Source organism: Streptopelia decaocto (assembly GCF_964273445.1).
Source record: "Streptopelia decaocto genome assembly, chromosome: 1".
In the NCBI taxonomy this organism is placed as follows: Eukaryota; Metazoa; Chordata; class Aves; order Columbiformes; family Columbidae; genus Streptopelia; species Streptopelia decaocto.
The window spans coordinates 116,443,912-116,470,705 of record NC_138663.1 but is presented as its reverse complement, the minus strand read 5'-3'; the positions used below and the strand labels follow the sequence as shown (position 1 = coordinate 116,470,705).

General features: G+C 44.0%; 1 protein-coding gene across 1 annotated transcript in view; it reads left to right on the top strand.

The window, feature by feature from the left end:
• The window catches only part of PDXK (pyridoxal kinase), a 49,784-nt gene extending 35,231 nt beyond the window's left edge, over positions 1-14,553 (top strand). The window contains exons 6-11 of the mRNA XM_082043709.1: positions 2,086-2,171; positions 2,972-3,017; positions 7,252-7,363; positions 8,695-8,831; positions 9,396-9,462; positions 10,206-14,553. Of these exons, the coding sequence (XP_081899835.1) occupies positions 2,086-2,171; positions 2,972-3,017; positions 7,252-7,363; positions 8,695-8,831; positions 9,396-9,462; positions 10,206-10,318 (561 nt within the window). The 3' untranslated portion in view covers positions 10,319-14,553. The remainder of the gene's footprint in view (positions 1-2,085; positions 2,172-2,971; positions 3,018-7,251; positions 7,364-8,694; positions 8,832-9,395; positions 9,463-10,205) is intronic.
• Positions 14,554-26,794: the final 12,241 nt, after the last annotated feature.

Here is a 26,794-nt window from a genome sequence, read left to right as displayed (position 1 = left end):
CCATCATCAAGTAAGTTTGTACTTTAATTTCCTGTATTTGAATGAGTTTAATATCTGGGTAGAATTATGGCTGCATAGCCCTGGGATTATTTCTAACTCTCTGCTGAGACAAGAGGTGGAATACAGGCCCTGTCCTCTGGAAAATATTCCCCTGCTCCCCATCCTTGTCTCACTGGAGTTCCCTCATCTTCTGTCAAGAGCTGTTTAGGCTGATAGCGTGGCTGGCATTGTTTGTGATGGTGTGAATTGACACACCACTTGACCCTAAATGAAGATGATGTATTTTGTGTGAGATCCAACAGCTGTTAGCAGTTGGGCTGTGATCAGTAACAGAAAGGTTCTGTGTGCCAGCACCAGCCTACACTGACAAAGAAACATTCCTTTTTGACCAAAACTAGCAAATAATTTCAGTAAAAATGCAATGTGGGAAGACATCAGCAATAGTAATATTTTATATTTTCTTCTACCTTAGCTAGTCATGCACTATGAATTGCTCTTTGTCCTCATACTTTTTCACAGTTTCCCTGCTCATAAAATATAATGAGTAGCACTTAGTAATAAATTTGCTGTTGTTCTTCTGTTCTATTCTTTCATTTTACATCTATTGCAATATTTGTTGTCCTTGGCTGTTTCTAACAAGGCAGAGATCTAGCAGCTCTAGAGTGGCCTTGCAAAGCTTTAGCTCTTGGGAGAAGTCATAACCATGGGCCTACCTCCGTCTTTTGGTTGGAAGATAAGGTAGTTGGAAGGAGAGGAGAGTATTTAACATGCAACCCACCAACTCATTCCTGCCATAAAAAGTAAAAAAATAATTATTTAAAATGCCTTGGTTTAGACATGACCTGGTCCTGCATTTCTGTCTAAAGGAAGAGTCCCTGTGACATCATTGCTTCCCTATGGCTGCATGACTGAGCTCAGTGTCAGTGTGGTGGGTGTTCTGGTAGCACCTCAGGGTCAACACTGTGGTGGGATTGTAGCTGTTGCTGATACAATTGGGAGACAGTAACACACAGGCACATGTATACATGCATCCTACCCTGCGTAGCTTATGAGACTAGCAGAGAAAATAAAACACAGACAAAAGAGGGTATTAATCCTGATTTAACAAATGGGGTTCTACCAAAGAATATCGGTTACTAGTAAACAATGAACTTTAATAAAAAAAGTTTTATTAAATTGAATGACAGCAGGACTTGGGGAGGTGGGGTGACCCCTGTACCCCAGTGTGTGCCAAAACAGCTGATGCTTTTCAGCTTTGAGTCTGAAGAGGACACAGGCTGGTGGGCTCCTGTTACATCTTAGTGCATGTCACCTGCTTAGACAACCGAGCTCCCTTTGCCAATGAGCTGTATTTAGCTAATGAAGATGGGATAGAGACGGCACAGACAGGCAGAAAGGGAAGCATTGGCCCTCAGCGCTTGAAGAGCTGATTCTGTGCGCACTGTTGGTGTTTTGTTAGACTTGGCTGCAACACAAACAAAACATTTTTAATGTCTGTATCAGAACTGCTTTATAGATTAAGTTGTACCAAACAAATTACAAATGTGATTCTTGTTCATACATATTGATGTTCAGCACACCCTAGAAATGCTGCACTGAAAGGAGGCAAAATAACACGTGGCATGGATGTTACTTGTTCCACAATACAACACAATGAATGTGGGCACACACTGCTCAGCAAAGGGCCTCTACTGTAGGTACGACAACAAAGTACTTTATTTCAGACGTAAGGTTGTGAGAAAAGTTTTCCCATGTTGGGACACTGTCTTTGTTCATGCTGCTATGTCACCTTGGTACGAGGGAACCCCAAAGCTCTTAATCCCAGGCACAACTTCTGTTTAATGGTGCCAGTTAAGGCCTGTCTGCTTAGTGATGCTTCCCATCATCACCAGTGAAAGAAGAGCTGTTGGTTATACTGTCACCAGCTGGAGGATGTGCTGCTACTTGAGTTACTGCTGCGTAACAGTACACAGGGAGCTGTCAGGTTACTTCATGACAGCGTGAGTGGTAGTTGAGGGAAGGGGAGTTGTAGTCCTACATCTCAGATGCCGCTGACAACATTCAATACTGTTTCTTCTCCTCTAGTATGTGCCCAAGGATCTCCTCCCAGTTTACAGGGACAAAGTGGTACCTGTTGCCGATATCATTACTCCTAACCAGTTTGAAGCTGAGTAAGTACTTATTTTCTTTTATAGCCAAATAAACTTGGGGATAAAAGCAGGAGAGACTGATACCCATTATTTTATTTGTCTCAATACAGTGCCATATGTATATGTGTGTTGGGTTTTAGTTTTTAGCTGTTACTTTCGAGTGGTGCTTTTCAGCAAACTTCCAACTGTTCCATATTGAAACCAATTAAAAAAACCTGGAAATTATGTGAGGAAAAGATTTCTCTTGTTTTCTCCAGTCACTCATTTTCTCCAGAGGCCTGCATATAGTGCGGGTTGAAAAAACACGTCTCTTCCCTTCCCCATCCTTACCCATTTCTAGGAAAATGTTTATTATATATCAGAATATCAGAACCGAACTAATTTGACTCAACTCCCCCAAAATTAGATTCAGAAATACCACCATGGCAATATCTCATAGGAGTTAAGAATTTAGATGACTGCTGCCCATGCTGTCTACATAGCTGTGACTCTGGTCAGGAGATCAGCTGTTGCCATACATCACAGGCTGTCCACTAAGCGGGAGGGAGCAGCTACATGGGAGGTGGAGAGAAGACACTTGTGAGGGAATTTTACGATATTGGGATCTCTAAAGGAGACAGGTTAGGACTGGTGTGAGTCCGCTTCAGAAGCACTGTGTACCTGTGCATGTAATTTTTAAAGGCAGTTGTCTGGTACAGCAGACCATACAAACTGTTTAGGCCTGTATGGTGCAGTCCAAGCCTTCCTCCTTTGAAAGAGTAAACAAAGCAGTTATTGCCTGGAGAACTTGGGCTATTTTAAGTCTTCTGTTTTATTCTCAGGTTACTCACTGGCAGGAAAATTCACACAGAAAAAGAAGCTTTAGAGGTAAGTAGGCAAGGAGTGGGATGTGTGAGGTCTCTTTATGCACTCCTGCCTGCAACGCTGCATTCTGCCATTTGTCTTTAACCTTGAAGTCCCTTTGACCTCTATCCATTCTCTCTATTTATCATTAAAGCTTGTGCACTCCAAGTGCAAAACACTTTCTGTTGTAGTGTCAGATTTCCTGAAAGAACTAAAGGTAGAGGTGTCACAGTGGGAATGAGTAGATCTCTGTGAGCCTGTGTTCCTGCAGTGTAAGAAGGGTAGCAGCAGCACACATGGCAAGTAACCCCAAGCTGTCAGTGCTGTGGAAATGAGCTGGGTGGGGTGAAAACCCCGGGTGACCACGGGCTTTAGAAACCTGCGTGAGTCGCTCCCTCTGCTGTCGGCATGTGAGTCGTGCAACAGCAGCACTGAGTGCTGGGACAGGCGTTTCTCCTTCTCATAGGGACTGTTTGCAAGGAAGAGAGTTTACTAGAAAACTCTTACAAGGGTTAATTGTATACACTCTGAATCTCTTCCTGAAAGTGTTAGCTGGTGCTCTGTTTATCTTCCTTAAGTTGATTCAAAAAGGATGAGACCTGGGTTGCAGAAGGATAGACTCTGTAGATGAGAAACCTGACTGGGACTGATGGCCTTTGAGTGCTTCCTGGTGAAAGACCAACAAATCCACAGCCCTGTTAGCTGCTGTCATTGTTGTACAGAGGTGATAAATGGTCCTCAAATATGCTGCATTGAGGTGTAAGCATTTACTCTTTTACACAAACTGAAGAAAATAAAATCTGCAGGGCTTAGTGATGAGGACAAAATAGGAATATGGTTTTATTGGTGTCCTGAGAAGGGTGAGGTCTTTCTTTTGCTGACTAGCCAAGTGCTTTCATAATCGACTGAGGTTATTTCTTCCAGTTTGGTTTTGAACTTCAAAGGAACACAAAATCTTTAAACAAACAGGAGTTGCAGTGGCACCCTGGAGAGGAGCTGTGGTCTGTCAGCCCAAATGTTTGTTGTTTTTTTCCTCCAGCAACGTCATGCAACATGGGTAGATTACCATCTCTTCACGAAAGGAAGCAGTTCCAAAGATCTCAGCTCTTTTTTTTTTTTTTTTTTTTACCTTCTCCCGTTTTATTAATGCGTTACCCCACTCTGCTGGGCAAGGGTGGTGAACTGTGCTTCATGCCACTAACTGCTCACTACAGCTCAGTTCTTCTATTTTCACCCTCACCAGTGGAGCCACAGTCTTGAGAGCACCACTGTTAGCTGAGCAGCCTTTAGTTTTAGGTTTGCGTATTTCATCTGTGAACACGAGTTGCATGTACTAAACAATTTTACAAGTTATTTTTCTGACAGTCTTTGATTCATGTGCGAGGTCTTATTTGTGATGAGCTTTAAAAATCTCTTCTAAAGAGATAGAATTATATTTAGGAATGGAAACATTTTAAAAATAGTTGCTTGCAGGATATTATATTTTCATCCAATGGTCTCCCCAGCTGCATGTCAGATATAGGTCTATCCCTCTGAGCAATAATCCATGCTGGAATTTGTCCCCTTCGGAGGAGGTAGAAATCCTGTCATCACTTTCCATGGTGAAGTGATTTTATACATTTCTTTAGCAAGACTAGTGACAACAGTATAGTCTTCTAACATAAAATTAAATATGACCTAATATTAATTAGAAGGAGCTAAGTCTTGCAACTAGAAATACTGGTGATCAGGTTCTTGGTGACTGAGAAATGAAATTGAGTTTAATGTTACTGGTTGATTATGTCAGCATATGCTGCTGCATTTATTGCTTCTTTAAAATCCAACTGATGTCTGTGCAGAGAGGTATGGGAACTGAAGAAACTTGGAGGCTTGGGCAAGAAAGAAAAGCAACAGCGAATTAAAAAATAACAGAAATAAATCCTTATCATTCAGCTGCTCATGAGTCATAGCTAGCCCGAGAGGATTTTTAGTTAAACGCTTCTGGAGAATTAATATTTTATCTGTGTATTATGCTAAACTCATTATTGAAGTCATTCTTTCTCCTGCGAAATCAAAATCACTTCTGTAGCAACCAATTATGATGTCAGAAGTAGGGTGTTCATGAGTTTTAAGTGAGGAACACAGAGTGGAAATATAATTGTGAAAGTACATGATTTATAGGTGTAATTTGGGGTTTCAAAGAGATTGAGAAATGCAGAATGAGACAGACACACCTGTGTGTCTAATTCAGCTCTTTAACTCTTCATTTTTGCTAACTTACAAAGTAGTAGCTAAGTAAGACTTCATGATCTGGAGTTACTGTCTTTCTGAAAAGTGGACAATGGAGGAGTTTGCCTCAGTTGATGAGGACTGGGTTAGGGAGCAGTTAGGCAATCTGGACATCCATAAATCCATGGGTCCGGATGGGATGCACCCGCGGGTGCTGAGGGAGCTGGCTGAGGTCATTGCTGGACCACTCTCCATCATCTTTGCCAAGTCTTGGGAAATGGGAGAGGTGCCTGAGGACTGGAGGAAAGCAAATGTTACTCCAGTCTTCAAAAAGGGCAAGAAGGAGGACCCGGGTAACTATAGACCGGTCAGCCTCACCTCCATCCCTGGGAAACTGATGGAATGACTTATCCTTGGTGCCATCTTAAGGCATATCAGGGATAAGAGGGTCATTAGGGGCAGTCAACATGGCTTCACCAAAGGGAAGTCGTACTTGACCAACCTCATTGACTTTTATGAGGACATAACAAGATGGACGGATGATGGCAGAGGATGGATGTGGTCTACCTTGACTTGAGTAAGGCATTTGACACAGTCTCCCACAGCATCCTCAAAGCTAAATTGAGGGAGTGCGGTCTGGATGACTGGGTGGTGAGGTGGACTGCGAACTGGCTGAAGGGAAGAAGCCAGAGAGTCATGGTCAATGGGGCGGAGTCTAGTTGGAGGCCTGTATCTAGTGGAGTGCCTCAAGGGTCAGTACTGGGGCCTGTATTATTCAATATATTCATCAATGATTTGGATGAGGGACTAGAGTGTACTATCAGCAAGTTTGCTGATGACACCAAGCTGGGAGGAGTGGCTGACATGCTAGAAGGCTGTGCTGCCATCCAGTGAGACCTGGACAGGCTGGAGAGTTGGGCAGGGAAAAATTTAATGAAATATAACAAGGGAAAGTGTAGAGTCTTACATCTGGGCAGGAACAACCCCAGGTTCCAGTATAAGTTGGGGAATGACCTATTAGAGAGCAGTGTAGGGGAAAGGGACCTGGGGGTCCTGGTGGACAGCAGGATGACCATGAGCCAGCACTGTGCCCTTGTGGCCAGGAAGGCCAATGGCATCCTGGGGTGTATTAGAAGGGGGTGGTTAGTAGGTCGAGAGAGGTCCTCCTTCCCCTCTACTCTGCCCTGGTGAGACCACATCTGGAGTATTGTGTCCGGTTCAAGAGGGTCAGGGAACTGCTGGAGAGAGTCCAGCACAGGGCAACAAAGATAATTAAGGGAGTGGAGCATCTCCCTTATGAGGAAAGGCTGAGGGAGCTGGGTCTCTTTAGCTTGAAGAAGAGGAGACTGAGGGGTGACCTCATTAATGTTTACAGATATATAAAGGGTGAGTGTCACAAGGATGCAGCCAGGCTCTTCTCGGTGACAAACAATGATAGGACAAGGCGTAATGGGATCAAGCTGGAACACAAGAGGTTCCACTTAAATTTGAGAAGAAACTTCTTCTCAGTGAGGGTGACAGAACACTGGAACAGGCTGCCCAGGGGGGTTGTGGAGTCTCCTTCTCTGGAGACATTCAAGACCTGCCTGGACACCTTCCTTGTCTAGGTGTTCCTGCTCCGGCAGGGGGATTGGACTAGATGATCTTTCGAGGTCCCTTCCAATCCCTAACATTCTGTGATTCTGTGTTTCAAGCTGCCAGCTCAGTTGCATATTTGTTCTCTTATTATTTTGATAATATGTTCTGAAAACATGATGCAGACAAAAATTCTGATCACAGCTGAAACGGTATTCTTTTCAGAGGGGGATCCAAAGATAATACAAACAGAGATGCTTGTATATTTTAACAAGTGTGTACATTTCTGTATGGTTGCCCCTATTAAAATTAATCTCCCTAATTCAATTGATTGCTTTGAGTAGAAACTGTTTTCTTCTCTTTACAAAAATGCCAAAAAAGGATGCTTGTCAAAAATCCTCAGTGCTACGAATGATGCAAGGTTTAATCAACACATATTGCAGTTACTGATTCCTGTCTTTTTGCACATGGAAAGGTAATGGATATGCTCCATGCCATGGGACCAGAGACTGTGGTGATCACAAGCTCAGATCTGCAGGCACCTCTAGGAAACGACTACCTAATTGCTCTGGGAAGCCACAGAAAAAGTAAGTAATGAACTCCCTCTTTAAACTGTGCTTTTTTTTAACTGTAGTGCATAGAAGGAGCTTAGATCCCTAAGCTAACTTCTTTTCGTACAGTATATCAGTATGTCAGAGAGCAATAAGAATGGAGCTGCTGTGTGAGGGAAGACAAGCTGGAAGCTGAGCATAGTCATAGCACAGGCAGAGCACTGTCCTCACCAACAGGGCACAGGCCCACAGTATCCAAATAAGGTAAGCAGAACAGGGGTATGGTGAGGACAGGTCCCATTGAGAGTCCAGTGATCATCAGAGAAAAGCGAGACAAGCCAGGTCCACGATCAATCTGGAAAATCCAATCAGCAAGTCAGGGCTGTACACAGGTACACCTGCAACATAGCTCAGGCAAGGATGCTTGCACCTGGGCCTGAGCTGCTCTGCAGCTCCTGGGCAAGTGGGCAGAAGGTGCACGGGTGGAGGATGTCCTGGGTGAGGCAGGTCAGGGTTGTTAAAGCCTCTAGTAGTGGCCCTGACAAGTAGTAATGGTGTAAAAGAGGAATTTTGAATGCTTTCATGAAAAGTTACTTTGCCCCGTTGGTGGATTGTTCCTCATCTGGTAGGCTGTAAAATGTCCTTCTGCTTCTTTATATCCCCTTTTATACCGTCATCAGGATTCACTGTGTATTTGGACTGTCGCAGGATGCTTTTACGTGAGAAGGGCATAGTTATGTGGGGTGGTATATGATCTAGTTTTCTTGTTCATTTAAGTGATCCAAATGTGGACATCACATTCTGGACTGCTGAGAGACAAAAAAAGTATATTTAAAATGGACCTGATTAAGAATCAGTTGGTGTCTCTTAGCACTCAGTACATGTCAGGTCTGGAAGAAGCCTGGTCATTCCAGTGGTGATTACAGTATGACACACAGATCAGATATTCTCTGCTGATGTCCACAGCTGCTCTTGTCCCTCCATACAACGGAGAGATACTCTAGATTATGGTTTGTGATGCCCCATCTAGGATTCAGCAGGCTCCATATATATGCAGTTTCCTGAGCAAGCTGTTGCTTCTGTCTAAATGAAAACAGGTAGCTCTCAGTCCTTTGTGAAAATAAAGGTGCTAGCTAACTCTTTCCTCTTAAGTATGTACAGTATATAAGTTCTAAATGCAATCCCAACTTGGCAAAGTTTTTTAAGGTTGCACCTTTTAAAAGAGCTGGTACAAAATTTACAATAGTCCTTAGCATCTTTATGATCCAAACAACAAAGGAATTCGTCTGGTAATCACTTTTAAATTATATTAAGTGCTCTTGTATTAATTGCTCAGTCTGTTATCTAACTGTCTATCTGTGCTGTAGCTAACGCAGATGGTACCAAGATGACACAAAGAATTCGAGTGGAGTCTCCTAAAGTGGATGCTGTCTTCGTTGGAACAGGAGACTTGTTCGCTGCTATGCTTTTGGCATGGACACATAAGCATCCAAACAATTTGAAGGTATAAGGGAGGTTATTCTTCTTTCCGCAAGTTTAGACTCTGTTTCTTTTTTAATTACTTTTAATCTATGACCTTATTTAAAGACTGTATTCTGTTTTGACTTGGTTTTCCTCATCTCAGAAGAAAAAAAAAACACAGAATTTCCCTTTTCCCAAAACATTTTAGCTTGTATAACTTTGTACAGTCAAATTTCAGTCATACAGATTTTCTAGTTTTGCCATATGACTTGTTGTTCTCTGTGGAGAGAGAGACTGTGTGCGTGTTTGTAAGTATATTTTTTACACTCACTTCATAATCAGTAGTGAAAATAATTTATCAGGTCTATTTTTCTTTCCCTTAAGTGCACAGAGTCCTTGATACAGGTGTGTGGTTTCTAATACCTGCTTTGGCAGAATTAAGAGAGTCTAAATTTTTTTTCCCCAAACTCTGTGTTTCATAGTTGTCATCCTGTTTACATCTTGTCACTCATGTTTGCCTCTAAATATTATTATTATTTCAAAATCACTGCTATTAAACAAGGCAGCTGCAATTTTACTAAAACCTGAATATATTATGCTAACACAGGTGGCGTGTGAAAAGACTGTGTCAGCCATGCAACATGTTCTGCAAAGGACCATTAAGAGTGCAAAAGGTAATTCATGCATACCTTGTTCTCTTGTCCTGTCTGAATTTGCATCAGAGGAAACATTCAGAGAGCTTTCTGGCTTTCCTGACTAAAGGAAAAAGCCCTCTAAGGGCAGCAGAAGCAGCCAGAGAATTTATGGAGTGACAGCTTGGTGGTCTTGTCAGTGCATGTTCCTCACTGTGTCCTCCAGGCCTATTTTTGACAACACCCAACGGAAGATGTCACTGTTCAGCTTGTAGTGGGACTGCTTGGCTGCTTTGCAAAACAGTGGCGGAAGAACTTGAGGAAGTGCTGAGTTTGACATGCAAGAGAGCTGCTGTTCTAAGACTAGCGCTCTCACTTGCCCTTTGAGTGTGTGTGTTTAGTATCGATAGGGGTTATTCAACTAGTAATAAACAGTCTGTTTGCCGTATTGGCCATGTGAAGAGCAATTATTTTTTTTTCAGCTTCTCTCCCCTTGGAATTCCCACATCTTTCAATTCCTAAGGAAATCCAGATGGGATCTGTACTTTCTAAGACCATGTCTGTGTTACTTTCTAGTAACAGCAGAGCTGTGTTTCTTTCCTAGAGAGAGGGTGATAAAAATCACAGTGTTGACCTGGATCTTCCACCTTGGAAGCCTTTTGCCGGGATAGTAAGGGAGACTGGAGAGGGGAGGAGGGTAGAAAAAATAGTGGGGTAACAGAACAATGTAACTTGTGTCTTTTTATACTGCTGTTTTTAATGACATGCTGATGTAATCTTTTTAGCACAAGCTGGAGAAGGAAACAAACCAAACTCAGCCCAGCTGGAACTGAGAATGGTCCAAAGCAAAAAGGACATAGAAAACCCAGAGATCATAGTGAAAGCTACTGTGTTATAAAGGCCGTATGTCTCCAATAACGCACAATGTATTGATGTCCTCATTTCTTTCCTGTAAATTGTAATATTTGCCTTAGATCTGTGACAGAAACCTGACTTTCATGAAATAGTGCCCAGCATAGGCAGATATCCACTCTCAAACATATGTGCTGGCCTTGCTCAGTTTTAAAAACAAGACAGTTAGTGTGTATTGACGCATATTACCAGGTATCAAAAAGGCTGTCAAGTTAACTCAGTGTGTGTAATTACCCAGGACAAGAGAGTACAATGTTCCTGCCTTGCCAAAGACTTCAGGTGTTTGACTGTCTGGAAAATACATTTCAAGATAGTGAATGGAGCTGGCTCCATGCTCCCTTTCCCTGCACATAGCTGGCTGGCTACCTACTCTGGTATTCAGTATCCCAGCTGCTATGAAACTAAGCAGAGTTAAAACCGCACACTAAGTTCTGGTCGTGTGTAGGAGTACTTAGAAGATGTTTGGCATTTAAGTACTCTGAAGTGACCTTGAGGTGTCATTCATGTTACTCACAACTGCTCCTTGTTTCTTGTCTGTGAACAGCTGCACGGTTTCAGTTTTTGCAGGTGCTGGCTACTTCTAATGTCCATGGGTGCTTACATGATCTTCTTCCAAAAGCTGCTCCAGAAAACATCTTCATTAACAAGATAGTATCTTTATTTGGTAGCATCGATTAGAAGTTTGTAGTTCTACCTCTGAGGTCAGATTTGATTCCTTGTTTAGCTTTTAACTAAGGGCAAACATTCTGTAAGGACGAAAGAGAAAGCAGGTCTCACCCTGGAAGCTGGCTACCCTAGTTTCTTCTTCATGGGTGGATGTATTTACAAACTACATAGGGCACTTTCACTTCACAATAGTGAGCATCACTGGCAGGCTTATCAATGAAGCAGTGTGGTAAAAGTAACATTTTTAGTTTAGTAAGGTTTAGTAAGTTACATATGTTTACCAAATGCAGTGAAACATACAAAATTAATTTGTTCTCATGTAAGCCTCTGCAGTCTTCGCTGATTAGAGATGACAGAAAGGTGTTATTATTAATGCATCTTTATTTCAAAATTCTGCTTCATAAGGCTTCAATGTGGGATTCTTAATAATTTCAGCATAGTATACATCACAGCCACATATACCAGAAGGCCAGATATGCTGACAGGCACTGACCACTCGTACTTCCATATCATTTTTGTATGGGACTGAGGTTTTTACTTCTCCCAAGATGAGGTCTAGTGTGGTGTTAATTCCAAATTCAGTTGATGAGCTTTGTTTGTCTCAGGAGGCACAGGGAGATTAAATTGCATTTCCGCTTGCAGTAGCATGAAGCAAAGTTGCATTAGAGGAAGTGGCTGAGCTTTTTTTGATTACCTGAGTATGCTAAGGAAACTCACTCATGGGTATCTCCCAGATACCTTTCCTGCCCCTTCCTCATCACACCTGCCTAACTGATGGCATCACTTGCATAGCTTGGGAGTCCCCAGAAGAGCTGTTTTGGAGATTGCTTTGGCCACTGAAGTCTTCACTTATTCCACAATTTTTGTGGATTTTCTGCCATTTTACCTAGTAGAAGAGTAATTTATCCTTAAAGTGAATTTTTAGCTGAGCAGATTTTTTTCATGGAGTAAGATTTCATAATTAATACATTTCTGAAATCCCTTTTTTTCAGTATCTCCAAAGCAAATGAAATTTAAGAGATGAACACATTTTGCAGTAAATGTAAAAGACAAACTGCAGGCTTCCCCACTCAACAACTAATAATAATTTTGTTTCCTTTCACGCATTTGGCATTAAAAATGAAGATAATATTCTCATGAGATTAGAATTTTAAGGGGGGGAAAAATTACCTACAAAACATGATTCTGCTGCCACAGTTTTTAGTAACCACTGCCATGAAATAACTTTCTAGCAATAATAATTTTGGTGATGTGAACAGTTGCTAAGATTAGCAGTCAGTAACAGAGATGAGCTCATAGCTGATATCCAACATGTAAAAATACGTAAACTATCTTAACAGTGTGTATAAATATTGATGGGAAGCTGTGAAAAGAAGGAACCAGACTCTCCGCAGTGGTGCCCAGCAAAGGTATAAGAGGCAACGTGCACAAATTGAAATACAGGAAATTCCATTTAAATGTAAAAACATAGAATTCACTGTGAAGGTGATCAAACACTGGCACAGGTTACACAGAGAGGTTGTGGCATCTCCATCCTTAGATATATTCAAAACCTGACTGAAGATGGCCCTGAGCAATCTTCTGTGTTTGGTCTTGCTTGTGCAGGAGCACTGGACTAGATCATCTCCTGAGGTCCCTTCCAACCTCAGCTGTTCTGTGAAGTACAATGAATTGCCTTTCTTTGCAGTGCTGTATTTTTAAATTGATGCATTTTTTTTCTTCCTGAGACACAAACATTCAGAGAGGCTAGGAAATAGCTCAGTATTAATAACTTTTCCCCCTTTTTAGATCAGCTGCTTTTTGCTTGTACAGTTATACCAGGAATACAATTGCCTTGTTTTTGGCACTAAAAGCAGATTTTCACAAGGGAACTGAGAGAAAGGCAGGGCTGGTCTCCTCTGAAATAAAGAAGCTTGGAATTTAGGAAACTTAAAGCTACCTTACAAACAGGGTTTCATCTGTAACCATAATGAACCTAGATCTTGCTGTACAAGAGAGTGAGACGTTTGCTGGAGCAGTTTTTACGTGTCAGGTGTGATCTTTTCCCACTGCTTCAAAGAAATAGTCGGTTCAGTAATTCATACCTTCCTTAGAATCCGTGACATATTTATGCTAAAAACAAAACAACAACAAAAAACCACAAACCACGCAAACAAAAACACTCCACCAAACCTGATAACAATACTAATGTGCTCAACTTACAAAAGTTAGTAGCTGGATTCCGTAGCAATGGGCTGCTGGCTTTTCCTGCCTAAGTCCCTGGGAGTTTCTTATGTGATGGCTGTTTTAAATTCCCACTGACCTGATCTAAATTTGGTCAGGTCTATGTCTTCAGTGAAGAATTTGGCTTAACATCTCTTGCCAGGAACAAACACCAGAAATTATCTGTAAATATATTCTATAGCTAACGTTTTATAGTCAGAACAGGCTAACAGGTATTTTAAAATGTCAAAGTATACATACTTAATACTTGGATGCATTTTTGTGTGAAGTTACACAGTGCTTTTCATAATGTTTGCAGAACAAAATTCAAAGACTCAGCATAGTCTTGTCCAGTCTTTTATTCCCTCCTCTCCTCCTGCATGTGATACCTCTATCTATTTCTGAGTTCCTGCTGTTTTTCTTGTGCAGCTGGAAAGCGTCTCAGTATTAGACAGCTGACTAATATTTGTTTAAGGGCCAGGAGGAGACTTATCAGTGTTGTCTAATCCACTTGCAGATCTTTAGGTAAAGAAAAATGGTTAGTCTAAACTAGTTTAGGTCCCGATTTATTACAGAAGAACAAGCACTTTAGCCCAGAGAAGGGAGTCAATAAGTGGATAATCTTCCATGACCGTCCTAACAGCACGCGAGGTGTCTGTCACCCACCAGCCCAGCACTCACCAGTCAGGGACCTCTGACTCCACTGCCGCGTGTGCTCCTGCGTGTACCCGGGCAGTTGGCAGTGGGGAAAGCTTCTCGTGCTGAAGTACCCACTCACACAGGAGCAGTGAATGCTTTGTGTTTGTGGCCAGTCCGCTTCTCCGACATTCTTTCCCTTACTGGAAGTAATTTGTGTTGGATCCCCTTCTTTTCTGGAGTCACCCTGGCAGTGTATGTGATCAGCCATTTTGATGACTGCAAGTGCGCTCATTTGCGGAGCAATCGTGCAGGAGAGACCAAAAGTTGTTTACAAATGATCTACTCTATTCTGGGCCCAGATTAGTCTCTGTGTGCTTAAAATTCCCATGTACCTCTTTGGGGGACATTGTGCTAAAATCAATGCTATTCACACCTGATATAATTTTTTTTAGAAATCTGCAGTCTGAATTGTTGACTTCAATGTTTATTTGCTGATTTTTGTCATAAGTGGGATAAATCTATAATCAATGTGTTATACAAAAGAATCGGAGAACCAAGGTTGCCAGCTACTCATACTGCCTTTTGGGTATCTTAACTGTATCTTGATTGGATGGTGTTAATTTGTTGTCTGAGACTCGTTATGGTGATTGTATTGATTTATTTTATTTTAAAATATGTGGCAAGGAAGATTGTAATAAAAGCATCTACATTTAATATACTGTGCACACACAAATGGTTAGATCCTATTTTTGAATACATTAATCATTTCAGAATTAAACAGAACAAGAACAGTTTGGTAGTCTCACTGAATAAAGCAGATGTAATTAAAGGTTTCCGTAGTTATATCCTAGTACGGAGAAAGGGTAGTTAAGGGAAGAGTGTGCATTTATGTGCTGTAATCATCTCATTGTAAGATAGTAGGTATGTGGAAGTGAATAACATCCTTGTCTTAATCTTTTTTTCAAAGAAATTCCACGGGAAGCCAGCTGCTGGCATTCTGCACCACTGCCCTTGTATGCCTCTTGCTTGCATGTGTGGGACCTCTCTGTTGTGCTCTTTATTCCTGCATATAGGGTGAGAAGAGGGGCTTGGAATAAGAACCATGACTCATTTTGAGGCCTGTTTCTCATGCAGTGTTTAGCTGCACTACCCTTCACAGAGGAATTTTTATCTTACAGTGTAGGTAAGAGCACACAGGACTATACAGGAGGAAACAATTGTTCCTGCTTGTCGGAACAAGTGCTTCTGTCAGCACGCTGCGGTCTCTGCTGTGGCAGTGTTTTGTAAGAGGAAGAGAGCAGGTATCCAGTTTAATGAGAGCACTGGTTACTGAAGAAGGTACCACATCAGTGTGCTTACACCTGCTGGAGAAGTTGGGCTTATATTTATAGTAAAGAAAATCACCGCTCCTCTGTAAAGGCCCTTGCCCATTTAAATAATGCCTTTAGAAGCTGAGACGTAACTGTTAAAGATTTTGATCGCTCTGAAACCAAAATATTTCATCGTAAATGGCAACACAACCCATTGTTTTTACATCTCATTGCAGCCTGATTGGCTCATTGACCAGACATTCAACTCCTAGCAGAATCACAGGATAAGGAATCAGAATCACAGGAGAAGATTATTCAGAGAGCTGTTTTTTATGAAAGACATTTGCTTCCGGTGAGAATCTGCTGCTGAACAGTTTTGTAGCTTTCTGAAACACCTCAATTAAAGACACATATCAACCATGGAAACTAATCTTTGAGATGTTCATTCACAGCCTCAAAAATAGCTCTTCTCTTTTAAATAAATTAGTAAAATGGTGAGTTTGTGGATGCGTACAGGAGCAAATTTAAGGTAAATCCACGAGGTTCAATCAGAAACTGGAGGAGTGTGCCCTGAGCGCCCGGTGAAGGGCGTTTCCCGCAGAACGCGAGGGAACTGCTGTTGTCAACACAAATTTTCAGGAGAGCGCAAGCTGGTTCTCACATTTTTCCAGAAAGGAGTAATGCCGTTTGGCTTTCAGCAGCCTAGAAAAGCTCCCCTCTGCTTCACCAGGAAACCAGTGACAGTGCCACCAGCCACCAGTTTGGTGCTTTTACTTGGTCCAGCAGCAATGGCCCTCAAGGCAAATAGGATGCTCCCAAGTATGCTCCTAGAGGAGCTCACACTCCTGTCTTAGAGCCTCCACAGCACAAATAATAGTAATAAATCCACAATTTGCAGAGCAGTGAATAAGGCAGCACATTATTAAGAGAGAGAAAACCAGCAATATGAGAAGGCTGTGCCATATGTTACCACGGAAATCGCATCTACTCCTTACCTGTCGCCCTTGTGGTTGCGTTGCTGTTTAGAATATTCTGTGTGTAGAAGAGTGTAATATATGTACTCTGTGCGTGTATGTATGTGTGTGTATGTTGAAGCTTTATTTGCAATGTGGTGGGGGTGGGAAACAGAATTTGGGGGCTGGCTGTGTAGGCCTTCAGGATGTGAGCAGAAGGTCTTAAAGAATTCTATTTTTATAGATTGTGCTGAAGCTTTGGGTCCCAGCCACACATGGCCTTTTCTTCCAGAAAAGTAAAACGGTTTGGAAAGAGAGTCAGGTGGCTGTAATATAGTAGGGATCGTACAACCCCACCAGCCCTGGATGAACTGAAATAACTTAATAAAAGATGCCTTTTTAAGTAATATTTTTTTAGTGCTGAATTGTTAAACAAAGAAATATTTATGAGCAAACTTTCTATGTACTTAAAAGTTTGTGTGGTGCTTTGTACTGACTCGGTGAACCTGTTATATGTTTACACATCTTAATGATTGTCCTCGAGACATATGTAGTAATTCAGTGACTTTTATGCCAGAAAAACAATGAAGTTATGTGTAACAGCAAATGCTTTACTTTCTAATGAAATTGTAGGCTTTTGTAGTGTTTGTGTATTTTCTGGTTGGCAGCTATGAGTTGTGTTCCTTCTGCAGTAAGGCTTGTCCGCTTGATTGTAGAGAGAGGCAATAGGATGGTAGACACCATTGTTTAAAAAGAAAACCCTAAATATTGCTACCTTATCCATCATAAATTCAGGTAAGTTGTGGCATAAGCCTGAAATGTAGATTTTTGCATTGAAAAGAACAATCAAATACGTCTACGACAGGTTAAAGATAGACGAGAGATTTGGTTACCTGTTTACATAGGACTTGGGGATCTTACAAGTGCTTAATAGCAACACGCAAACAGACAAGCCAAGAGACTGGGACAAATGTGGCTCATTCACATTTTATGAACCTGGCCAAGCTAACATCTTAGCTTGTGCTGAATGTGTGCAACAGACAGATGAGCAGGCTAAATGGGAGAAAATAAGGACTTTTTCCTCCAGTTTGTGAGTTATAATAGCGTGAAGAATTTGAGTAGAGTGATCTGAATTTAAATTCAACAAATATACTAGGTTTCAGAAGAGTTAGCAACAAAATCCCATTCAGTCAAAAGGCAAGCTGTTGGCATGTTTGAAAATCAAAGCATGATTTTTCTCATCTTGCTATACTTACTTCAGTCTGCTGTTGTTATTGTTGTGGCTGGGAAACCAGGGCTAAAGCACAGCTGTCCATGTGTTTGGGGTTTTTTTGGTTGGTTATTTTGGGACTCTAGGAAGTGTGAGGGTCTGCAACATGAATCACTCTGTGGGATGTGGCCCTACTCTGTATGTTGTGCTCCTACACATGGTGCTCTGGAAAAACTCTGAGCATCATTAGTTGTATCTCTTTTAAGAAACGTGGCAGCGTGCCCACCATGCTTCTGAATAAATCCCTGCTGGAAAAAAGGGACAATTTATCAGAAGCTTTTCTTGTGAGTTCTGGGTACGTTAAGAGAGTCCTGCTTCTGCTTTGCTGAGTTAGCAAGAAAATATAACCGAGGTTAGTAACGCATTGTCGAGGAGAGAGGTTGTAGAAGAGAACAGCTCTGTTTTCCTTTGCTGTGCCTGGTGTTTCCTCCCCTAGGAGTCTGTGAGTCCGATACACCCGCAGTGGTGGCAAAGGGACTGTTTTGCCTGTGCCCTCCCTTGGGGGAACTGCGGAGGAGATATTCTGAGCGAGTGAGAGATGGGGTCTGTGTGAAGTCGTGCGGCTGTTCATTTCTAAGGGTTGTACCAAAGTTCTGCTTTAGCCCAGCTCTGTGTGCACTTGGAAGCGTGTGATGAAGAACACGCTGCCGTCCTGGCTGCGGTGTGATGCAGCAGAGTGTTTGTACTCCTCCCTGTTTTAGGAACCTAGTTTAGTGGTGTAATTACCCTATAGGCCATGGAGAGCACAAAACTCCAGAAGTGAATTGTTCAGCTGATTTAGGCTGGGCTCTTGTCCTTTGGAAAAGAAAGCTGGAGAATTATCAGCTGCTATGATAGGTATAACTTGCCCAGCTCAGCCACACCATATTGCTGCGCCCTAATGTTCCTCTCCCACCACTTGTGCTGGCCCTGGTTCTTGCCTGTTCCCATAAGGAATGAAGGAGCAAAACCAACAGGAAACCTATCCAGCCAAAACCCCTGAAGTTTTTATCTCCTTTAGTTCCCTCAACCTTCTCGTCCTGGGAACAGATAAGCACTTGTGCTGCTGCTAGAGATGGGTTGGGAAGATGCAGCTGGACAAAGAGGGGACAGTGGTGGTGTCTCTTTTCCTGGCAGGGAGATGCTTGTTAAGCAGAGCCTAATTGCAAAGCTGCACTGTTAGTGGTAAGGAAAATAAATCCTTGTCAGCTAAGTATTTTGAAAGAAGAGGTGCAGATTTAGTCATCTGAGTTTGTTGTTCTCAATCCAGGCTGTCCCCCTGTACCACAAGACATGGTACTAAAACATTTTGTGTGACTGTTTTTAATGGTCCATGTGATGGTTGTGCCTGGTAGAGTAGAAAATAGGTTAGATGAAGCTGTTACCTAACTAGGGAACATGGTAGGAAGATCCAGGTGGAGAAAGTTTCCACTTTGCTTTCACAGCCACTTGCATGGTGTCAGAATTGGCCAGGTCTGTCTCTTGTCCTTCTCATCCCCTCTAAGTAAGGAAGAAATCACATAAGTAAGTAAGTAAGTAAGTAAATAAATAAATAAGGGAAGTTACTCGGGCATTTCAGTGGCATTAGTATTTATTTTTGCCTGCAGTTTTTTAAATCTTGCCTCACCAAAGTTTTCTGGTTCACAAGGGGTTTTCAGATGACGCCTTGCCAAGCAATGCGATGCAGCCTGTCGCAGATGGCTTGGGGCACAGCAAGCCTCTTGTGATGTGCCTGTGACAGCTGGCGTTGGGACAGCACCTGCAGACAGGTGCTCCTGTCCTGTGGCCCGCATTTAGTGCAGCACATGTGTTCGCCTGCCTGATCGGCGCTATATGTGAATACGTGCCTTGCTAGGGAGGAAAGCTCTGGGGCTTGTTGCTGGAGATGCGATGACAAAAGGAAACGCTGGGTAATTTAGCACCATCCTGTCATCTTGTCATTTGATGTTAGTGATTGTTTGTGCAATGTGGCCCTTTCAGTATTTTTTTCTTTCTGGAAGATGGGAGAGTGACAGCCTATCTGCCAATTAAATATGCTTTTAGCTGGCTGAATGGGAAATACAAATCGAGATTGTTGAAGGTGGAAGGGAGGGGTAGCCATGAATTTGCCTAAGGTCTAAGTAAGTAGAGAAAATTTGAGGTATGTCTCTAATTAATAAATAATTCAGTATTGACCAAATGAGTGCCATGTCTTCAACGGGGAGTAGAATCTGGAAGAGGCCAATATTTAGGGTTTTTGCCCGAAGAACATTTAGTCCTGCTCTACTGTTTAGTGAAAACGCCCAGTGCAGATGCCACCAGAGCCTCATCTCGTGGAGTAACGCTGTAATAATGAATGTGGTTTTCTTGTGAAAGTCTTAACCTCTTCTTATGAAAATAACACACAACTCAATATTTTCATGGTGTATAAGTGAAATGTAATTTTTTTTTCAATAAAATACATTTCCTTTCCTAAATATGTGTTTGTTTTCTTTCCTTGGTGATATTTCTCTTTTCCCCAGTTAACTGGGAGTTCCTGGCTTTACCAGAACTGCGGGATTTGGGTACTGGCATTTGCATCCCTCTCACAGATACCTCCCATGCGTTACCCAGAGCTGAGCCTTGTGCCCATCCTGCTGTGTGTTACCTATCCTGGGTTTGCCTTCCATCCCTGGGAGCTGCAGCATGGGGCAGTGGCCTCTGCAGCCAGCCAGAGCTTTCCTCTTGTGTATCCTGAGCAAGGGATCTCATTCCCCAATTGCTATTAACTACTAATTGCCCCCCCTCCCCAGTTCTTGCAGCTCTGATTTCCAATAATGATCATAAAGAATGCCTAAGCCCCAGAAGGAAAGTATTGTGCTTGTGCTGGGACGTTTCAAAACCTCAACATGAGGAATAAACCAGTTGTAAATTGCATTGTAAGAACAAGCAGTAAATCTCAGGCCAGCGTCCAAAGCGGGGCTGTCCTGCCAGCTGTGGCTGGAACAGGTCTCCTGAACGGCAAGACAAGAGGAGAGGTGTGGTGACAGCTACATGCCTTCCTGATCCCATTTGGTGAGCCTTGATTTATTCAGTGTTATTTACACAGCTAATCCAGATGCTTTGTGAATACTAATCACAGATGGAGGTGCAGTCTTTTATGATCACAGTGTCTCCCTGCTAATTGTCTGACTACATCTGTCATCACAGTAGAGAACAAAGTAGTGGAAAGTCACTATCTGTGCATTGATTGTGGATGCTGTTAGCAGTCAAACTCAGCCAGAGAACTTCAGTTTTCCTGACCCTGGAGTCCTCCCGAAATGCCCCTTCTCCAAAGTGCATGCTGTCCCTGAGGGTGCTGTTGTCCCCACTGCCTGACAGGGCAGTGGTGGTGTCCTGTGCTACCAACCCACGCTCCAGCCTGTGCCTGATGCAAGTAGGAGCCCGTCACCATGGCCTTTGGGGGACAGGCATGATGAGTCCACCTGGCTGGCTTGTCCCACTGGTGGCTGGAGGAGGGCAGAGGGGACAGGAGCATGGACCAATTTTCCATGGAAGCTGTTGGCTCTGGAGAGCAGAGACGGGAAGGGGGAGAAAAGACAATTCAAACACATGTTTTAGGGGCATGTGCTGAAGCTGCTGTCTTCTTCACATCCCCATTGTCCTCAGAGACAGGTCACTGCACCAGCTGGGGCTCTCCCCTATCATAAGCAGTACCCCTTTCATGTTTTTCATGTCCTTCTTTGCAATTTGCTTAGAAGAATTGGAGCATGTGCCAAGGAGAGACTTTGGAAAAGTGGTGCCTCCTCCTGGGGAAACCTAGCAGAGCCTCCAGCAGGTCCCTCCGCAGCAGCAGCAGCTGCCACATGCCCTCTCTGTGACTCAGTCCCACCTACCCCCATGCCAGCAATACAATCTGGGAGTCCATGGGGGGCATGCCTGCCTTCGGGGGATAGGTGTGGCTGACATGAGACACGCAGCTCTCACGTGTCCCCAAAAAAGGAGCATCTCACGCATGCACAGGAGGTTACCAGGGCAACCAAGTCTGTCCCTGAGCCAGCCAGTGGCCTGGAGAGCTGATGGCTCAGTGAAAAACACCGTTCTTGCTGCCTCCGCTGTGGGTTTGAATGCTGCTGCCTTGGCATAGGGATGGCTGTCACATTCTGAATGGCGGGGAGCGAGTGGGGGCAGTGACGCTGGCAGGACTTAGGAACTGTGACAGGACCAGGAGAGAGGAGGAACAAAATCAAAGCGGGAAAAGCCATGGGAGGTAGACATTACTCCAGCAGGAGGCAGGAGAGTCTTTTTGGACGTAACTCAGCTTCTGAAGAGGGAGAAACTACAGAAAGGCCGCGTTCTGCCTTTGAGCTCTGCTTATCTTGTTTGTGCCCCAGGAATGCTGCTATGGAGGAAAGGTGTTGGAGTCCCCACGCTCCTGTCCCAGCCGTGGACCACAGCTGATCAAAGCCAAGCGTTCTCCGTGGAGCAGGCTGCTTAGCCCTGCCCTGGAAACACAGTGGATTTTTTTTCCTTTTTCCTCTGGTAAGTAAGATTTGTTTCAAACATAACCAAGAAGAATTTCAGGCGATAAGGAAATAATAAATGCTGATAAGGCGATTTCTTATCAGGCGATAAGAAAATAATAAATGCTGCCACCATCTCTGCACCCCCTTACTCCCCTTTTATCACAAAGACCAGCTTGGTTAAGAAGCAAAGATGCATAAAAATGAACACGAGGGTAATACACAGCATTGGCAGCCTTTCAAACTGAATCGAACTATGAGTCAGGTCTGGTGAGTGACTTCAGGAGGGCTGGAAAACTATGGCATCATTCGTAATGCTTGTTAGCTGCACCCACCAAGACAAAGGCAATTACCTCTTCTGCTTTCAGCAATACATCAACTGCAGGGACACTGGGGAGGAATTTAACATTCCCCTTCACTGGTACCAGCGTCCAGTGCCTCATAGCTGGGTCCCAGGTGTTGAGGGCAATGATACAGCACTGACCCACATCGCTATCTTCAGCCTGGGCTCCTACAGCTGGAGTTTTTAAGCTGTGCTGTTGATCCAGTAAGACTGCCTGAGTGGAAAAAAAAGACATTACTAATGCTAGTAAAGGTTAAGTTTTGTGTTTAATATTTAAACAAAGTTTCGTTAAATTTCTACTACGAAAGGGCAACAGGTACCCTTGTCAGTAAGAGCAAACATGCCAAAATAACCTAAGACCCACTGTTAGAGGTCACCGATGTTACTCCCTAGAGCTGAATAATTCCTGAGACACTGGCTTTTTTACTCTCACTGGCACAATTCAGGCTCTTGCAGCATCTGAGCAAGCAGGTTTAGCACCGGTGGCTGCAACAGACTGTACCTCCCTCGGAGAGGTCAGGCTGATGTGGGTAGGGAGAGATGAGATTTTTCAGGTGTGTGGTGAATTTTCCAAGTGTTTTGCTAGTTAAATATATCTGGTTCAAAGCAGCTGAGGGTGCAGCTACACAGCAGCAAAGGTGGGTCCAGGGCAGGGCTGCTGCAGCCACACAGGCCCGTGTCCCTCACCCCCGGAGCTCTGCCCTCAGCTGACAAGGAAGCGCATGGTGAACTGGTTCAAGGAGCTGATCCTGCTGGAAACCACCCCTACTGAAAAAAGGGGTTGCTTTTCCGCTGGGTCAGTTCCCTGAGCCACCACACTGCCAGGAGCAGCGCAGGCACGAAAGGGCAGGGGCAAAGTGCGTGGAAGGAGAGCAAGGGGACACTGATCGCAGCATCCCAGCACTGGTGGGGACTGACACATCACATCAGGTGCCACAGGCTTCAGCCAGAGCAGTGCTGCTGTGCAACCTGAGCTCCTGACAGAGCCCTTCCCTGACTTTCGTTCACCAAAGACCCTTCCTCCCCTCATTGCTCCCTTCATCAGCAGAGCAGAGGCCAACCCACACAGCTGAGCAGCACGTGTATGAGAATGGGCAACTAAACATGATGTGGAAAATGTATCAAAACCTGCCTTCCTACTAGGAGAGAGATGATTATTGCAGCCAAAATAGTCAGCAAAGGCCTTTAAACAAATCCCTCACAGAAATTTAAGAAATTGCTTGGGACCTTATCACAGAACCACAGAATGGTTGGGGTTGGAAGGGACTTCTGGAGATCATCTAGTCCAACCCACCTGCTAAAGCAGGTTCACCTGGAGCAGGTTGCACAGGAATGTGTCCAGGTGGGTTTTGAATGTCTCCAGAGAACGAAACTCCACAACCACTCTGGGCAGCCTGTTCCAGTGCTCTGGCACCCTCAAAGTAAAGAATTTTCTCCTCATATTCAGATGGAACCTCCTGTGCTTCAGTCTGTGCCCATTGCCCCTCATCCTATCATTGGGCACCACTGAAAAGAGTCTGGTCCCATCTTCTTGACACCCACCTTTGAGATATTTATAAGCATTAATAAGATCCACTCTCAGCCTTCTCTTCTCCAGGCTGAACAGACCCAGGTCTCTCAGCCTTTCCTCATAAGAAAGATTCTCCAGACCCCAAGTCACCTTCATAGCCCACTGCTGGACTCCCTCTAGTAGTTCCTTGCCTGTCTTCAAATGAGGAGCTCAGCATCTCAAAGCATCTCTGAGAGGCTTGTTTTCCTCCTCTGGAGCAAGCTGAGGAGCTGTTGCACACTTTCCTGGAAGGTGTCCAGGATGACACCCAGCAAAGAGCCTGTCCCTCACTATCCAGCTGCCTGTGGGGTATGAGCCAGCCCTTCTTCAAAGTCCTCCAGCTCAGGCTTAGCAGCAGGGAGCCTAGCCCAAGCTCCCCAATGTAGCTAACAGTTCTTGGGTTGTGACTAAGCAGGCTCACCCGAGACTCAGGTGGATAAAGACTATTCTTAACACCTGGCTGAGCCCTTAACAATCCATTAGCTTGCTGGGAGGCCTCAGGTCAGCTCTCAGCATAAAGGCTCTTTCTGCAGTAATCAGGTTATTTCATGTAAACATGGATCATGGGACCCTTGCTTCATGCAAGCGGACAGATGCAGTTAAGTTGTTACTGCCTTTCCTTTAGGACCAGGGATGTGGTGATTTTGACTTGTCCCCTGGGCCTTTGCGTTTGGGGAACATCATGAGAGCCTGAGTGGAGCTGACTTATCCCCATGCTCCTCAGGGACTGTTTTATTGCCTGTTAAATGCCTTCCTGCAGAGCAGAGTAAGGCATGAAAGAATAATGATCCAATAGCTAAGAAATAACACAGCCACTGATTTATTAGCTAAGTAGGAAATGTTTGACTTAACATTTTGCCATGGTGAAATGCTCTAACAGTTGCCAAACCTGGGCCAACCAGCTCCTGCAAGGCACCTGCTGGGCAAATGTATTCCCTGGTTTGGTCCTGTTGCTCCAGGGAGACTCTGTGGACCTTCTCCCTCTCTGCCCCCCCTTCTCAGAAACCCCCAGGAGCCCTCCAAATACTGGGCTGCTCAGCACTGCTCCTTCCTGAGGCAAGGGTTGCTCCTCATTGCCTGAGACTGCAGATAATCCCAAGAGATGCCTACCCTGAAACCCAGAGGTGTTGGAGGTGGGTGGGAATAACCTTCTGAAGCAGGCACGTGGTGCACTGGAAACATAAAAGAAAATCTCCCCAGTGTTAACCAGAGAAAACTGCAGGACAGAGCTATTCATGGCACAGAGAACTTCACCTGTTGAGGATGCATTTGTTGTCAGCCACTAGTAATTTCCATGAGGAGTACTTAGATCTCGCTCTCCTTGAGTCACCACCACCCAATCTACTGTAATTCTGTAATACTTTCCTGCAGTTTCTTATTTGACCTTCTCCACATACTTGTCTCTGTGCCCAGATACTCATCACTCTAAATTTAGTGATGTTCACTTGTCCTCCCTCTTTTACCTGCTTTCAATCCAGACTAAAAATTGAGACAAACAAAGGCCTTGTGAGCCGCAGCTTTTTTCCCCAGTTGTCATTTTGAGTTAAAAAATATCCACAGAGCAAAGCAATGGCAATTTCTAATTTAGTAATAATTTTCTAAGGAAATAAGTTAGTAATTGGTGCTCTTAAATGTTAAACTTGTTATGTGTTTAACTACTGTTAGCTGGGTTTCTTGAAGACTTCATTAACTAAGCATCTGGGTTTTTAGGTGCAGTTCTTAAGGTCTTGGATGCTTTCTGCACTTATCCAGCCATGACAGGGAACTTATTAACATATCTAAATAATTAGTGCAAGGCAAGTAAAATACCTCTGTTCTGTAAAACCAGAATGATTGATTTGTTACCTGGGTAAAGGACTACAGGTTAGGGGCACTCCCTGCCTGTAGCGGGACAGACATTACTATTTTCTCATTCCTTAACACTGTGCTAACAATTCAGGCAGGGTCCCAGCCTCTTTCAGTGTAACCCAGAGGCTATCTTGCAATCCAAGTTTAGCGATTTTCTTCAAATCTTATAAAAATCTAGGCATGTAATCACCTTTCCCTCAGATCTCAAACATATGTGATGGATGAGGAGCTTATTTTCTGGAGTCTGTACCAACTCATCTCACCCCTTATCTCTGTAGCAGTGTGGAGGGGATGGGATTCCATTGGCTACATTGAGGGAGGAAAGGTCAGTTTTCATTTCCAATTTTCCATTCTCTTTGGCACATCCATAGAGTTCATGAAACACCCCCTCACCTGGCACCCTTGCAAGCGGAATGCCCTTTCTCAGCCTTGTGCCCTGGTGTGCTGAAGCCCTTGTGGTACCCTGGCCTAGTGCCTCGACCCACCTTTTGCACCAAGCCTCACAAACTGTCCCCCCTAGTCCCTCTTCTGGTTTTATCGTGTTCATTGGGGTGAGCCTGGCACTGAAGCCTCCTGGTCCCTGTTAACCAGCAGCTCTCAGCTGTTCCTCTCCTGTCTCTCTCCAAGTCTCCCTTGCTCTTTCCACCTGGAAAAACTTGCTCTGCCACGTCAGCTCTTACACAGGCAGCAGGAGGGCACCTCCTTGGAGGCAGCAGTGACCTCTCCTGCCTGTGTAGCCCATAGAAAGCTGCAGATGTGACAAGTCTGGTGTGAAGAGTTCGTCCTGGGTGGTCTGGGGCAGGAGCAGTCCTCTCCTGCAGCTCCTTCCTGTTTCCCTGATGGTTTTCAACTCTGTAATGGTACCTCCCATGCCAACTGTTTCCTAAAGCTTTGAATTCGTTTTGAACCGCTCCCTGGTACTGCTGTTCACGGTTCTTTGATCTACACCGCACCTACAGATACTGTCAGCTCTGCGGCTCGTTAACGTTTCAAGTCACTCATTCCGCGTTGCTCTTGCTGATCCAAGGGGCTGGCGAGTGCTACAAGCCCCAGTCAGCCCCTGGGACCCTTCTGGCACCCCAGGTGTTACTCGCAGGCTTTGAAGCAAGAATCCCATGGTAACCCAAATGGAGGCAGCCCAGGCATCAGTGCCTGCACACCCTCTGCAAGCTGCTGTGAACATGTGTGCTGCTCTCCATGGCCTCCTCTTTAGAAGAGTAGC